General features: G+C 38.8%; 1 protein-coding gene across 2 annotated transcripts in view; it reads left to right on the top strand.

The window, feature by feature from the left end:
• necab2 (N-terminal EF-hand calcium binding protein 2) overlaps positions 1-14,857 on the top strand; it is a 103,405-nt gene that overhangs the window by 39,258 nt on the left and 49,290 nt on the right. For both annotated transcript variants that reach the window (XM_044123612.1, XM_044123611.1), the window contains exons 6-7: positions 12,910-13,046; positions 13,330-13,454. In XM_044123612.1, coding sequence (XP_043979547.1) covers positions 12,910-13,046; positions 13,330-13,454 — 262 coding nt within the window. The remainder of the gene's footprint in view (positions 1-12,909; positions 13,047-13,329; positions 13,455-14,857) is intronic.

The raw sequence follows: 14,857 nt of genomic DNA, 5'->3' as shown, positions 1-14,857 counted from the left end.
ATTTTATGTATAGTCCAATCATAAAGCAATTAAACTAAAATGCTTATTAAATCAAACAGCACATCAGCAGTAACAAAGATCCAATACACAATGAGGAAAAGGTTTGAAATGGTAATATCATATATTCAACAGCTGGAAGCTGCTTGTTTTAAATTTTCCTCCTTTTTCTTCTTTTAGATCTGTTGGCTGCTAACATGACTTGCATATTTTTTTATTATTTCAATCAAAGTTGTCTGAGATCCAGTGATTTTAATGTCGTCTGGTGCTGTCGGTTTAATCTGGCCATTAGCTGTAAATCCACTCGATTCAAATCGTGCTTCACAGCTAAGTCTGGGCTTTCTCCCATTGACTTTGATTCCTCCAGCAGAATTTCAACCAGACCAGTCAGCAAACAGAAGAAGTAGTTGTGGTGCTGATTTTTTTTGTGCTTTTTTAGTCTGGAAGTGAATGAAGCCGTTCAGTCCGTTTTGGAATATTTGATGTGGAAACAATTTGAATTATCAGCCGCCTCGTTCAGATTGACATTTTTCTCTTTGCAGTGGAAGATGATTGTTTACAGCGCAGGCAATTTCTGGTAAGTTTCATAGTGTCAAACTGGATCATTTTATATGTTGGAGATAAATGTAACCAGTTGGGCAAAATTTAAAACCTCAACAGAGTTACAGACTAACAGGATGCAATTGTTTCTCAATAGCTTTGAAGCCAGACCCTCTGTGCAAAGCAAAGTGTAGGACAAAGGGCTGTTTTTACCAGACTAGTGTTAGTTCTCTGTGTTTTATTTAACTGGGGAGGTCTTCATGCTTGTGTCTGTGGGAAAGTTTTATGGACGAAATGATTTAATTTTACAGCAGGGTTGGGTACCTACTCACACTGCCAAAGGTATAACTGACCACTGGTATGTCCGGTTGTCCAAACGTCCATCAGCTGTTTCAGTAATTTGAGTTACAGTGGCTCTGCTGTTGAACTGTCCACACAGGCCAGCCTTCACTCCCCACATCAGTCAGTGAGCCTGGGCCTTCTGTGACCACTGACCCCAGTTCACCACTGTTCTTTCTTCGTCAGACTCGCTCAGGTTTGATTTTTTTTTTTTTTTGTGCTCCTGACAGATTCAGTTTAAGGACTTCAGGAGAAAAAAAAAAGGGGGGGATCGAACAAAAGAAATTTGTAGTCAAAAATAGTTTTAGCCCATCTGGTGATTAATTATTCCCAGAATCCTTTTCTCAATGGCTTACTCTGAGAAGCAACGTGTAATCCACAGGGATGGAGCGTTGTTGTTTCAAGTCTTTATCTTGTTCTGCAGTGGTGAAAGCTTTTACGGAACAATCAGAGTAAGAAGTGGATGCAGAAAAGTTTTAATTGGCTCTTCAGCCGCCATAGATAAGTAACATCCTCCTCCTCCCCTGAGCTGTGTGTGTTTTTAGACAGTGAAAGGTGAAGCAGCTAACAAAAAGGAAAGAGGCAGAATTCATTAAGTCTCCTGTCCAGTCGTGTCCCTTATAAATGCTGCTTTTAATGAGCATCTCTCTTTAACACTTTATTTTTTTTTATGCCTGTGCTGAGCGAGCTTTCTCACAGTGTGACAACTCATTTTCTCTGCAAATAAAATCCTCCTTAAACTATCCTTTAAAAACAGACTTGTGCCTCTTTGACCCTTTTCTCTGACTTCTACCTTTTCTCCATCTTTTCTCTCATCCCACTTTTATCTGTGTGTCATTGTGTTTCCTCAACCACAAACCATGGCAGACTCCTCCACATCATCCTCCTCTTTCTTCCTAAAGATTAAACTGAAGAGGATCGTGGATGTGCAGGGGGTATTTCGGTCTGTACACAATGGCGTCTGTAAGGAATGAGCTGTGGAAGATTGATGGAGGAGATCAGGGAGATGAAAGAGGGCAGCAGGAGAGAAAGGAGTCTCAGAGAAGAAGAGAAGATGTGCGCTCGGGGTATGACAGGAGTTGGAGGAATCATTAAATTATTCAGTCTACTGGGCTCTCTGCTCCTAACAAACACAATGAGCCGTTTTTACATTCTTGTTCTTTGCTCTGGTGTTAATATTTTTGTAAACTATTTTTTTCTGTACAAATTTACTAAAGCACGCTTTGTGCAGCCATATTTTTATTTTATTTTATTTTATTTTTTGATGCTGTATTATGAATCCTATTTTTTGTGCATATCTGCATGCTTTCCATTTGCCATTTGATCCCTATGCACAACATTTTTCTATTGATGGATAAAAATGAAGGATTATTCTATTCTTCCGTTCTGAAAAGGCCCGGCTTGCATTTGATATAATTTTTATGCCGCATTTACTTAGCAGTTATCAGTTATTTATATGAATTCATAAATTTGTTATGAATATTGTCTCAAGAGCATTCATGCTCATTAAACTTATCCAATCCTGGTCACACTTGAACCACCTTGCATTTCTTTGAGACTTTATTTGATGGGCCAAAGCACAATATACATGCTTTTAACATTTGTTACAAAATACACTCTAAAAAGTTTAGCGTATTCACCTTAGGCTGCTATTTTACCTGTAAGTATTTTTCTTCTGATTTTGCTCATTTCAAAATTGAATTTCTTGCCCATTTTTCCTTACAAAGCAGCTCGAAATGAGTCAGTTTTTCTCATTGTAATTGGTCAATTATGTTGGCTGTGTGATTTTTGTGAATACCCCCCATTTTAATGGTTCTGATGGTTTGATGGATGTGAAAATCATCCAAATTGATCAGTGGACTCATGAAACTGCTGTATTGTTTACAACGCCTGACTGGAGAGCTGAACGCTATGAAGCACAGAGTGCAGAGCACACAGACTGATACTTTGACCCTTTTTATTGCGATAATCATTGTTTTTGGTAATATTGCTATATTCTCTTGAGTGTTAGTTTTATTTTGATGCTAGAACCATTAAAATAGACTTTCTAGTTACTAAAATCATTTTACATGTCATTTTCAGCAGCTCTTTCAAAAAGGTACCTAAAGTTTAAGGAGTTAATAAAATCTGTAAAATTAATGTTTTTTCTTTCTACTTCAACACAGGGAAAAATTGTGAATGACAGCAGTAACTTAAAACATTCAGCCACATGTAGTATGTATGATTAATATTGACCTGAGAGATATAAAACCGATTGTAACTAAAAACTTGATACCTTTTCAGTTGACTAAATCTTTATAAATGAAATAAATGATAAACCAAGTTATTTCTTGTTGTAGCAGTGAATTTTTTTTTTTGTTTGAGTTGAGATAGAGCATGTTCTTGCAAAACATTGAGCCTGCTTCTAATGTTTATAATCTTCTTTGCTATAAAACACCATATTTTATAGTGTTGGATAAAATATAAAGAATAGAAAAATGGGGGACATAAAATGGCTTAAGTGGTAAAAAACAAAAAGGTCAGTGGAAGTGAAAATCAAAGTGTAGAGTCTGTGTCAGGATAGAAGCAGTTGGAGGAGGAATAATGGTCAGAAATGGCAACTGAGACTTGAAGGACGTCACTGGGGGTCGACATCTTTCTCACGGCTGCCATCATGTCCTGCTTGCTTTGTCATTGAGACCAATTACACGGTTTCATTTCATCACTCAGTCCACAAGTGTTACATCACTTTACTTCATTCGACAGCTGCACACCACTTCACATTTCATGGGAACGTCTTTCTTCTTGTGCAATGCAGATGGAAACCAAGCTGAAAGCAGCGATCACACCTGGGAAGTTATCACTTGTTTCTCAAATGCGATTTACACCCTGAGTTCTCCGGGCGTCAGCAACAACCCTGATACTGATTGTGTAGTAAATAAGAGAAAGAAGCACTAAAGTGTGGAGCTTCAGTCGCCGTTTTGTCTATAAAGTGAAAAAATGATTTGTGAGTGGTTGTTCTACAGAGAATCTGGTAAGCTGAGGTTTCAAAGTGAGAATTTTTCTGCCATTAAGGATCTTGTTAAGTGTTTGAAATGACCACTATTTAATTTATGATTGGTTATAATTTGTATGTTGTTTTTTTATTGCATGTTATCAGACCCTGAACTGCAGCTTTAGCCACCAATAACACCGGTGGTAAAGTCAGAGCTTTACTCAGCTAATTATACTATAAACATTCATGCTCAGTTCCCATCTGAATTTATATTTAAAGCAGTAGTTAAAATGTATGTTTATTTTCTTATGTACTGCTGTATTGAGAGCACACATAAGAAAATTATTAATTTTATAAGTGACTTTTAAAATTGACTGGATGCATCAGGCTGATTTTTGACAGATGAGACACTGATCAGTGTCTCATCTTTCCGATCCCTACAGTGAACTGGGATTTCTCCAGTGAAAGTGCTGCTGTTCTTCTCAAACTCGAATCAAACTGACAAATCCTGCATGCAGGTGACAGACTGGCTGACTTGGATGTGAATTGCCTTTGTAGGATCCTGCTACTGGCAGGAGTGTGTATTGTGTTGACTGATGAGGTAACACCCAGAGCATGAATAATGCAGAGGCCTTGAGGAGGCAGAAAGCATGCACAGGAGAAAGATGGAGAAATGGTGGGATGCATGGATAATTGGGTGAAGGGAGAACACAGAGCGAGTGAAATCCACTTTGGGGATTTAGGGCGGAGTTCAGGGAATGAAAGAGTAAAACACACAAGCTCGACGTGTCTCCAGCCGTTCCTTCATCACATTTATTCTTCATCATATTCCTTCAGCTTTCCTGCTCTCCATCCTTCCTATCATTCCTGTCTCCCTCGCAGTGGATGGACGAAGCTGGCAAACTTTCTGAAGCGCCGGCGCGTTTCTGAAGCTTGTTTTTGTGCCCGCCTTCTGTTTAGAAACAAACTCGGGCTCGCTTCCTCGAGCTTACCACCTCCACACTTCCACTGTCACTTCTGCTGGTTAAATCCCTCTAATTATCCAAATGTTTGTCCTATTTGTAGCTTTTTATACCTTCTCTCAGACCTGACTACAAACACAAATGTCATTGCTTTGATATGTTTATTAATCTGAAATCTACCTTATACAGTTTTCTAATTAGACTTAGTTTGAGCCTTGACCTGCCTTGAGATGTTTTCTTAGGAGTATAACTGATGGTAAAAAAAATATATTGGCATCAAAAAGTGTTTACCAGCTCGATCCGGATGTTGGCATGCCAATCAGACAGAATTCAAGATGAGGCTTAAAGTAAACAAAAATTTTTTCTTCACAGCTCTCCCATTTTTTATTGTCCATGGCTTGTCGTGATAATACTGATGAAAAGAAAAACTACTAATGATTTTACCTGTAGAAAGTGAATCTACTGCTATTAGTGCCTTATTAGCAACAGCCCAAAGGCATTAGTTAGTGGGCTAAAGTTTTAAAGATCATAATTTTATCTATAGGCATTACAAATGCTCAAGAAGATCATTTCAAAAAGGGATCACAAATAACTCAAAAGGGACGTGTCACACTTTCATAAAGAATGAAAATGAATTTTATTCTACTTGTCCTTTTTTGTGTTGCAGTATTTAGTCCGTATGATTTTTCTCAGTCACTTTGGTGCATTTCTCGAATCATCCTCAGCATTTGCCAAACACTAAGAGCATTTCTCAAAACAACTTTTATAAAGGGCAAAACAAAATGGTTTACCTACAGAAGCCAGTCTACAAGATCCATATTTGCACCCCAACATTCGTGCAAAATGCCAAGAGCTAATAGATGCCAATTATACTGAACGTTTGGACCAAATGTCAGACTAATGTGGACTATTAAACTTTCTTTGAGGACACATTTTGAGAGGAAAGACATTTAGCTCCCTGACGAGCCTCCAACCCAACACACACTCAATATCTCATCCACATATAGTGTTTGCACTCTGTGTTTTGTGCTTTTGTTGCAGCTGGGATAGAAAAATTAGAAACTGTAACTAGTGGAGTTGGTTCCCTTTTTTGAGAACAGTGTCTTCAAAGCGATGAGACTGTTGACAGTTTGTTATTGAATAATGAGCCACGTTTAAAAGGAATCAGTTTCCCTCTGTAACAACTCTGCTGCTCAGATATAATTTGCATATGGCTAAAATGTTGTTGCCTAGAGACATATTGACTATTGTTGCTAGGATACCATTTTAATTGGTATATGTGTGAAGCTGTGGCAGGGTTGTAGGGATTTCAGAGATAGTGGGGCAGCCGGGAGGCGGAGGTTTCCCTGCTCATCCGTCCTCTGTTATCCCAGCAGATAGAGAGAGAAAGACCTGCTGCAATGAGACGAGTTTGGCTCAGCGGCAAGACTCCAGAGATAAAAACCGATACGTCGCAAGCCGTGAAACAAAACAAGAATGCATCGTTTCAAACGAGACTCCTCTGCCTCACTGCAGCACAAACTTTTATTAGCTTCCATGGCAACGAAGAACAAACTGAGTGAACGGGTTTAATATATCACAATAATGGCCCACTGGGAATTTTCACGGAGGTCACCTTCATAGATTTCTTTCTTTCTTTCTTTTTTTTTTTTTTTGTCTTCTGAACCTCTTTCAAGATTAGTTGAGATCGGTGACGTGTTAAAACAGTAAACTGCTGAAAACCTTCAGAATGGAAATTACAGGCTGGGGAATCCTCTCCTCTTGCTATGTGGGATTGTCTTTGAGAAAAAAAACAAATGCACTTCCTACGTGGCATGACCCACTTTGGCATTTTGGACACCATAACTGTAAGAAGCTACTTGAGCAGTGCAACAACAAAGCACTCTGTTTAAAGCAAAGAATATGGTCAACAGATCTGGTGGTGACGCTGCAAGTGACACATTTATTACTTTTGCATATTTGTTTGAAATACAAAGTCTTTAAGAACAGATTGTAAAATACAGAAAATAAAGCTTTTGGTCTTGGAAAATGTCGCTCACTAATTCACAGCTAAAGGCTTGCTATTAATGCTACAACACACACACTGATGCCCTGTCTACTGTAGTTTGGGTTTTTCAGACTTGGCAGCATGTGATGAGAATTACTTGGAGGTTCATCAGGGTACAATTCTCTTTCCTGATGCCCATTTTTGTTGTTGCTGTTAAAGAGACGGCTTTTTTAATATCTATGTGTAGACATAGATGAATCGAGAGCTATTTATTTATGTTGCTGTTTTATAAACGCAGATAGGAAATGCTTCACAGATTGCACATCCAAATTGGACCAGAACCCTGGCGGACAAATTAATCTTGTCTTCCTGTTGCAATAAGGGGCTCCTAATCTAGCTATGCATATTTCCGTAAATATTAAAACTGACGACTGTCTTTATGGGTTTGAATATAATATTTTATGTCAAGTCTACTGATTTTATTGATAGAGAGCTATTTCTTTATTTTAACTTTCTGACATAATAAATATTTTTGCTGTCTGGTCTCACTGTCTCCCTCAGCCTTCTCCCTTTGTGACTTTACTTTAGATGAGTTTCTGCTCTTGCACTTGTATCCAAATGGCTGTGATTCACGTGGGTTTTTCTACAGTTTCAATCCATCATTTTGAAAGAATATTAATCTGATAGTTTGTCATATGTCAAAAAAACAGATTCTTGCTGTTGCACTTGGAAGGCTGAAGAAGGTAATGCTACGCTACGGCTAAGATACAGCGCATAGCTGCAGTTTACCGCAGCCTGAATTGAACTGATTGAGCTCCTTCACTCCAAGATCAAGGTTATGTGAAACTCACTGTAGATCAGTGCAACACTTTCATCACTACTTTAATACGTCTTTTCAGAAGGATGGTCAGCCTGGAGTACCTTACTCAAAAATTTGGAATACAGACATCACTTTAGACTTTCAGTCTCTTAGACTGTAGTTGGTACCTTACACTAAATTCAGTGTAAATAGATCCATACAACAGGAATAGCTGAATATGGCCAAACACTAGTTTTGCTGATCATGTTGTATTATGTAAACTAAATGGAGGCAATTTGTGAATCGATGGGAATGAGTTCTGTGGAAGAATGAGAGATTAGCATGTTTTCCAGCAGAGGATAGAAAGCATGCTCTCACTTCTGGTTCTCAGAGACGACTGCCCTGCATATTTTAGTTGCTCTACAGCACCAGATTCATATGACATCTTCTGCAGCCATCAAGTGCTGCAGAAACCTGTCAATCACCCACTTATTTAAGTCAGGTATGTGACAGAAGGGAAACACCTAAAACATGCAGGGCAGTGGTCCCCGAGGACTGGAACTGAGAAACATGGCTCTATGGCCATACCTTGACAAGCTGAATACTAGTATTCATATCTGACAATCAATACATTTAATAAACAGAAAAAGACGTTGGACGACGTATTTTAACTTCTTGTAAATGGACTCAGTGATGCTCTGTGATCATGCTCAGGATTTTACAACATGCACAGATGATGTTGGTCCAAATAACTTGATTTCTTTACAGGCATCATATCAAATATCCAGCTTGACTGTTTCTTCTGTTCTGGCTTCTCAGCTTGGATATGCATGCATGTTTGATTTCTTAAAATCATTACACTGGTTATTGTGTAAGTTGAACTGGACGGCCCACATTGTTTTCTCTCTGTAGAGCTTTTTCTTTGACCATCTGGGACAACAAAGATGAAATGAGTTCCCCCAACCAGACCAACCTTTCTAAAGTTGCTGATTGCAGCTGTCTGAGATCTACTGTAATCAGCCTTTTCCATCTTGTCACCAAAGACTGTTTGCGTTTTGGTGCATTAAGAGGAGCCTAATGCACATGAGTTAATGGATAGTAATGTAGGAATTTGTTGTTAGCCCAGAAAGATGAAAATGTATTAACATATTTTCCTATGAAACATAAATTAGTTGTGGAGACAGAAAAACATTCAAATATTCGCACTGTACTTCATTTTTTGCTCAGGCGCCTGGCAGGGATAGACTTTGCTCTTTCTTTCAGGTCAGTGGTTTGTTTGAATTATAGATCATAGGTTTTCTATCTCCTAAGATTTGCAGCCAAGCCCCCTGGGAAAATTGGCAGAGCAAAAACCCATATAAAAGATCTGCTCTCCATGTGCTACAAAAAGAAGAAAAAGGGAACCATGCTGAAATTTGTCTTTTGTGTGAACTGTTGGGCATTAAGGATATTTACATTTTTGGTTATTCTTGAGGATGTGTTGAGCTGATTACAATGCATGCAGAGAAAAATTTCTAGTAGGCTCAAAAGCCCCAGTCTTAATTTTAGTCTGCCTGCAGGTGCCAGGACGCGCTGAAATACAGAGCAAACTGACATAATATGGCTTTGGTTCATACTAATTACCTGACATTATTTCATCCTTCCAAATTTCTGTTATGCATCCGGAAAGCTTGAGGCCACAAATGGTAAAATGACAGAATGTCATGTGCTAGGAGCTAAATAGGGTCCTAGCAGGTAATTTCCTTCCCAGCGGATAATCCAGCCAAGCCCTGAAAGCTTTGTCTTCCATTGTTTGGACATAATCTCCAATTATTCTCCTAATTTATCTGGACCATTGTTGTTGGGGGGCTTTCACATTTGGAATTTGTGCACAAATGAGTGGTCTGCCTGACTGAGGCCAAGTTATCTGTATTGACCCATCTTTGATGCATCAGTAAATGTTGAATAATCTGTTGGCTGTTGGGGAAAAAAAAAATCTCTTGGTATTCTGATAGGACTGCAGACACTTGAATGAACTCATAACCAGGTGATGATGATGAGCTTGTGTGTTTGCATAAGTCTGTGAGTGCGTCCAGAGCCCGTTGGCTGCTATAATGAAAGTCACTATAGCGTGTGTGATTTGGCCTCTCATGGGAGAGATTGTCTTTGATTAGCGTGCGGGAGAGAATGGCTGACTGAACAGGAACCTTAATTGTCTTCCTGAATCACTGCACTGTGACTTCTGACGGAAAGGCTGACATGACCGACTAACTCCTCTCTCTGGAGGACACATGTAGTCAATTATGGCCAGGTGTTTGGGTTTGTTAAGACTATTCAGATCGCATTTGTTTCTAAATAAGATCTTTAAGAGTGACTGCTCTAAGTGCTAATTGGGAAAAGATCAGATAAGACTTGAGTGCCAAGATGTTGCCTACCAATCTGGCCTGTGCCTGTAACCAGCAATCGTCTTTGAGCTACTAACAAGTACGAGTTTAACCATTTGAGTCGTGTGTTGGAGAAGAGATGCATCTAAAAGTTGCAGGATCGTAACTCTTGAGGGCTGGACTTGGGCGCCCCCAACCTAAGTTGAATCAGAGCCACCAATCACAGAGCCACTCGCCTGAAGCATGCTGGTAGTCTGGAATGGTAAAGGAGAGGAAGGTGTGGAGCGTTAGGACTCTATAAAGATTCATTTGTCACCTGGAAGGTTGACAGTTCAGCATTACACCTTTTGCTGAAAGTTTCCTGAAAAAAATCCACAGTTTCTTGGTTTCACTTGAAGACCAGCAATAAAGTTGAAATGTACCAATTAGTTGCAGGAGAAAGACTGATGATTATATCAGCTATTTCTTGAATGACTTAATTTATTTAAATAGCTATTTGGACTAAATGATGTATTCAATGACCAAAGAACCTTCTCACTATGTTTTTTGGGCTTTTTTGTTCTTTTTTCTGTTTCATAAAATGTAAAAAAATCGGTAGGGCTTCTGTCCTATTGATTGATAACTCATTTAAATTGCATACAAGTCTAAATTTGTTATATTTCTGACAAGAGTCGTTATATAATTGTCTCCTCTATTTTTGCTCTCAGAAACCGATGAGCGACTTAACATCCAAATAGTTTTACAATGTGAAACACCAAGTAGGGGATAAGTGGATGGGGTTTCCGATGTTTTTCTTTTTCCCAGTTTACAATTTAAAACCCCTGATCAGAGATGGGCGGCTCCATTCCTCGAGGGCCGACGCCCTGGAACTTTTCCATGTGTCCTTTATCAAACATACCCAAACAAATTTGCTGAATAATCAGAAGATGCAGTCCGGTTCTGCAGAGTACTACCAATCATGTAATTATTTGATTCAGCTGTGTTGGAGCAGGAAAGCATCTGAAGGTTGCAGGACACCAGCCATACCAGGAAACCCTTGTGCCATAGATGATGCCTCTAGTTCTCTGCATTGAAGTTTTGTGTAAGACTATGGCTTGTAAGAAGTCCTCCGCTTGCTAGCTGAGTCACGTCATCAGTGAACGCTGACTATGCGGAGGAGGGATTTTATTAAAGCAAGCAGCCATATTTGTTAATAATTAACATGTTGCAGACATAAGGTCATTGGAGTTGAAGCAAGAGCTCCAGTTTTATCTGAAGTGCTTAATGTGTTCCTGTTCTGAGTCTTGCTTAACTCTGAAAACTATTCACTTTACATGGCACTCAAAATGTGTGAGTCATTTATAATTTAATACTCATTAAATTGAATAAATTTAGCCTGGTCTCTCAATGTTGGACATTAACCATAATAATACAACAATGCCTGTTTGTAGGCCCATTTATCCCCTTTAATCTCTGCCTATAAGGAATATAAGACTTATGTATGAAACATTTTCTAAAATACTTTATTAATGTAGATGGTGCTTAATGTAGATGCTGTAATTCATATAGTTTCCTTCAACTAATTGATGTAGACATTGATGGAAGTTTCTCCTGTAGCAGTCTGTATTACAGCTGCTCTGAAGAAGCATTTGACTTAAGACACTATTGTTGTAAAGCAGCTTCATGAAGAGGATGCTCTGGGTTATCCATAGTCTTCTTAATTTTGTGTAAAATACATCTCTGGAGGTTCCACACTGAGCCTTTTTAAAGTCCCTGGCTCTGATGCTGCTGCCTCAACAGATGACAGCAGGAGAGATGAAGGTATTTATTCTACAGAACCACCTCCACTTCTTCTTCCATGATGAAAATACTGCTTGGGTTTGGTCCAATCCAGCTTCCCTGAAATTGTAGATTTCTGGGGAAACAACTATTACGAGTTTAACCAGAGGATTATTCACACATGATGATGACGACACAGCATTCCACCAGCTAGTCTACCAGCTCTCTACTCAGATTCTTGTCCATCTGTGATGAACCAAACAACTGTGCATTCATCAGAGTATTTCTGTAGATTATACTTTAAGTCTGAGCAGTACGGAGGGTAAAGTAATGTTGCGAGTGCAGTCCACTGTGTTGCTAACCACTTGGTTAGACACATAGTCAAACATCCAGGTGCTTGTTGAATCCTCCCCTTCTGTCTTTTGGAGTGTCTGACAAATCAAATTAGGCTGAATTGTGTTAAATGCAAAGAATTTGATATTCTATGTTTTCTCGCGGTTTTATTTGTTACAGGTCGCCTCAGAACAAGGAGCTAATATTCTGAGCAGAGAAAAATATGGTTTCTAAATAAATTGTTCATGGTTTGGACCAAAGAATATTTAAATCAGTGTTAAGTGTTAAAATGCCCCTGTCAAAGTCCAGCCCTAAATACCCTTCAGCACCTGTGATGAGGTTTAAATGCCGATAAATTGAGTTATCTATCTTCCCGACTACCATGGATCGATTCCTACCTGCCTTGGAGACATTTTATACTCGCTCTGTTACCTGATGATTTCAATACGTTTCTCAGTTTCTTACATATTGCGTACACACATGGCTGTTTTATTCTAATAATAACATATACCATCAGGGGTTTTGCTCACAGTTTTTCTCACTTAACAAGTTGCCATAATCTCTCGTACATCATGAGTCTGCTGGCTCAAACGGGGAAGAACAATAAATGGTAACGGAGATTAATATAAAGTATTCAGAAAAATAAAATTCAGTGCATTTAAATCGGAGGATTTTTACTTACTAAAACTTAGTGCCCTTAAATTCTAAACTAAACAGGAGAAATAGAAGTGGTACAAAATGACTCGAGGAAATTCTGCACTTTCTCTGTTCAACCCACTGGATTCCTCTGAATGTTTCTTGATTACTTACTTTTAGCTTCAAAGTTTACACATCTAATCTTCTGCTTTTCTTCTCAGGTATATGAGAGGGGAACCAATGTGGAACAATTTGTGACTCGCTTCCTACTGAAGGAATCAGCCAATCAGATCCAGTCTCTCCTGAGCTCCGTGGAAAGTGCGGTGGACGCGATTGACGAGCAGCACGGCCAGTCTGGGTGAGCCAGTGAGGTTGTGACTGTCTGTTCTTCGTGTGTGTTTGTCCATGGGTGTGTACACATGTCACAGCCTAATGTGTAAAACTCTGGTTGTCGGTGGTTTTAATCAAAACTGGGCCTTGTTTCAGGCTCATTTCTGCTTTGGTTAAAACATCTGTCGCTCTTTTTTATCAACCCACATTCCTCTTGTCTGTCTCTACTTCCTCAATCGGCTCAGATAGTTTAATTCGTCTTTATTCGGTCCCTGCTTTGAATTTTGTCTAACCTCGTCTCTATATTTCAGTCATCAACCTGCCAAAGTGAGCCCACGGATGCCGGAGAAGCGCTATCAGAACACCGTCCCTGATTATCCCCCCAACAACAGAGTGAGTGCCAGAGAGGCCGTCAGGACCATCAACACAGCGTCAGGTGATGAACACCAGCAGCACGACTTCTGTCCCGGACAGCTGCCGTCATCTGCCTGTGTGAGATTGTGTCACTCGGGACGGGCACAAATCAAACTCTTCACTGCCGCTCAGCAGTTTTTATTCAACCATGCTCACCCATATATGATTTGGTCCTCATTTTTAAAATGCTTCAATCAGCTACCTGCACATATGTGCGGGGGCTTCCTTTTAGTGGAAAAGGGCTGTGTAGGGAATTCTTCAAGAGGTGAAGGATGTAGGTTTATATAATGAGTTGGAAATAGGGAAGAAAGGTGCCTTAAAGGGGAAACAGAGGGAAAACCTGGTGAGCTTGTCAAATTATCTTGTACAGCGTGGGCAACATATAGACCCCATATTTAATGGTAATCCTGGTAAAGAGGAAGGATTGTATTAAATTAATCTGTTACTTCTGCTGCATATTTTCGACTGAAAAGAATATTTATTTATATATTCTCTTTCACAGATAGAAATTACTAATTCCTTCACAAAAACAAACCATAAAAATTAAATGGGAGTTAAACCTTATCAAATATGAATTTTTAGAAAGAGTTGAAGAAGAAACATATCAGAAGAAGGATCTCTTCAGCTTCTTTTTAAATAAATCAAGACTCAGGGCGACATAAAAACTAAATAAGGATTATATTGCTTTAACATCTCTGTGATATAGGAACAATCAGAAAGTACATTTACATATTAAAATAAATTTCTGAAATGCACGTTTAAACAGGAGTGATTTGAGCTCTTCTCAATGTTCCAGTTTTTCTGCAGAGATCAAGACAAATTCAAGTCAATCAACCTCTAATCCTTTCTTGTTAGAAATTTAAATAAAAGCATGTTGATCACTGGCAATGCTACAAATTCCTGTAAAATAAATCTGACACACTTTTATAATCTTACTTTTTTGTGATGATCAGAGTATTAAAGTCGTGATAGGTCATTTATGCAGTTCTGTGTCATTGTGGTTTAATTTTGAGTTTTCCACTTTTGGTTTCCAGACATACCGTTTGTTGTACAAATGTTGTTTTCTGAGCTCTGTGGGAGTTCAGCTGCTGTTAGTTCAGCTTTAAATGAGCTTCGACTTGGTCAGATTTACACTGATAAGTGTGAGTATCTGAATGTCTCAATAATAATTTCTGGTCACCGATACTACTAGAGTGATTTAAGATGAGGAATTTGACAAGTCCTAGTCCACTTTATTAATGATCATTTCCTGAACACCTTATAATTAGCCCCATTTCATGAGCATCATATGGTTTTAATTGGGATTGTTCGGCATTTGACTAACTTTAAGTTGAGTGGAGTCCCTAACAATTGTACTTGTGAGAGAGTAACTTTACTTTGAAATAGGTTTTAGAAATGAGAAATTATTTAATTTATTATAATTTA

Source organism: Gambusia affinis, linkage group LG08, assembly GCF_019740435.1.
Source record: "Gambusia affinis linkage group LG08, SWU_Gaff_1.0, whole genome shotgun sequence".
NCBI lineage: Eukaryota > Metazoa > Chordata > Actinopteri > Cyprinodontiformes > Poeciliidae > Gambusia > Gambusia affinis.
The sequence above is the reverse complement of the archived record's forward strand: the minus strand, read 5'-3'. Positions and strand labels throughout refer to the sequence as shown.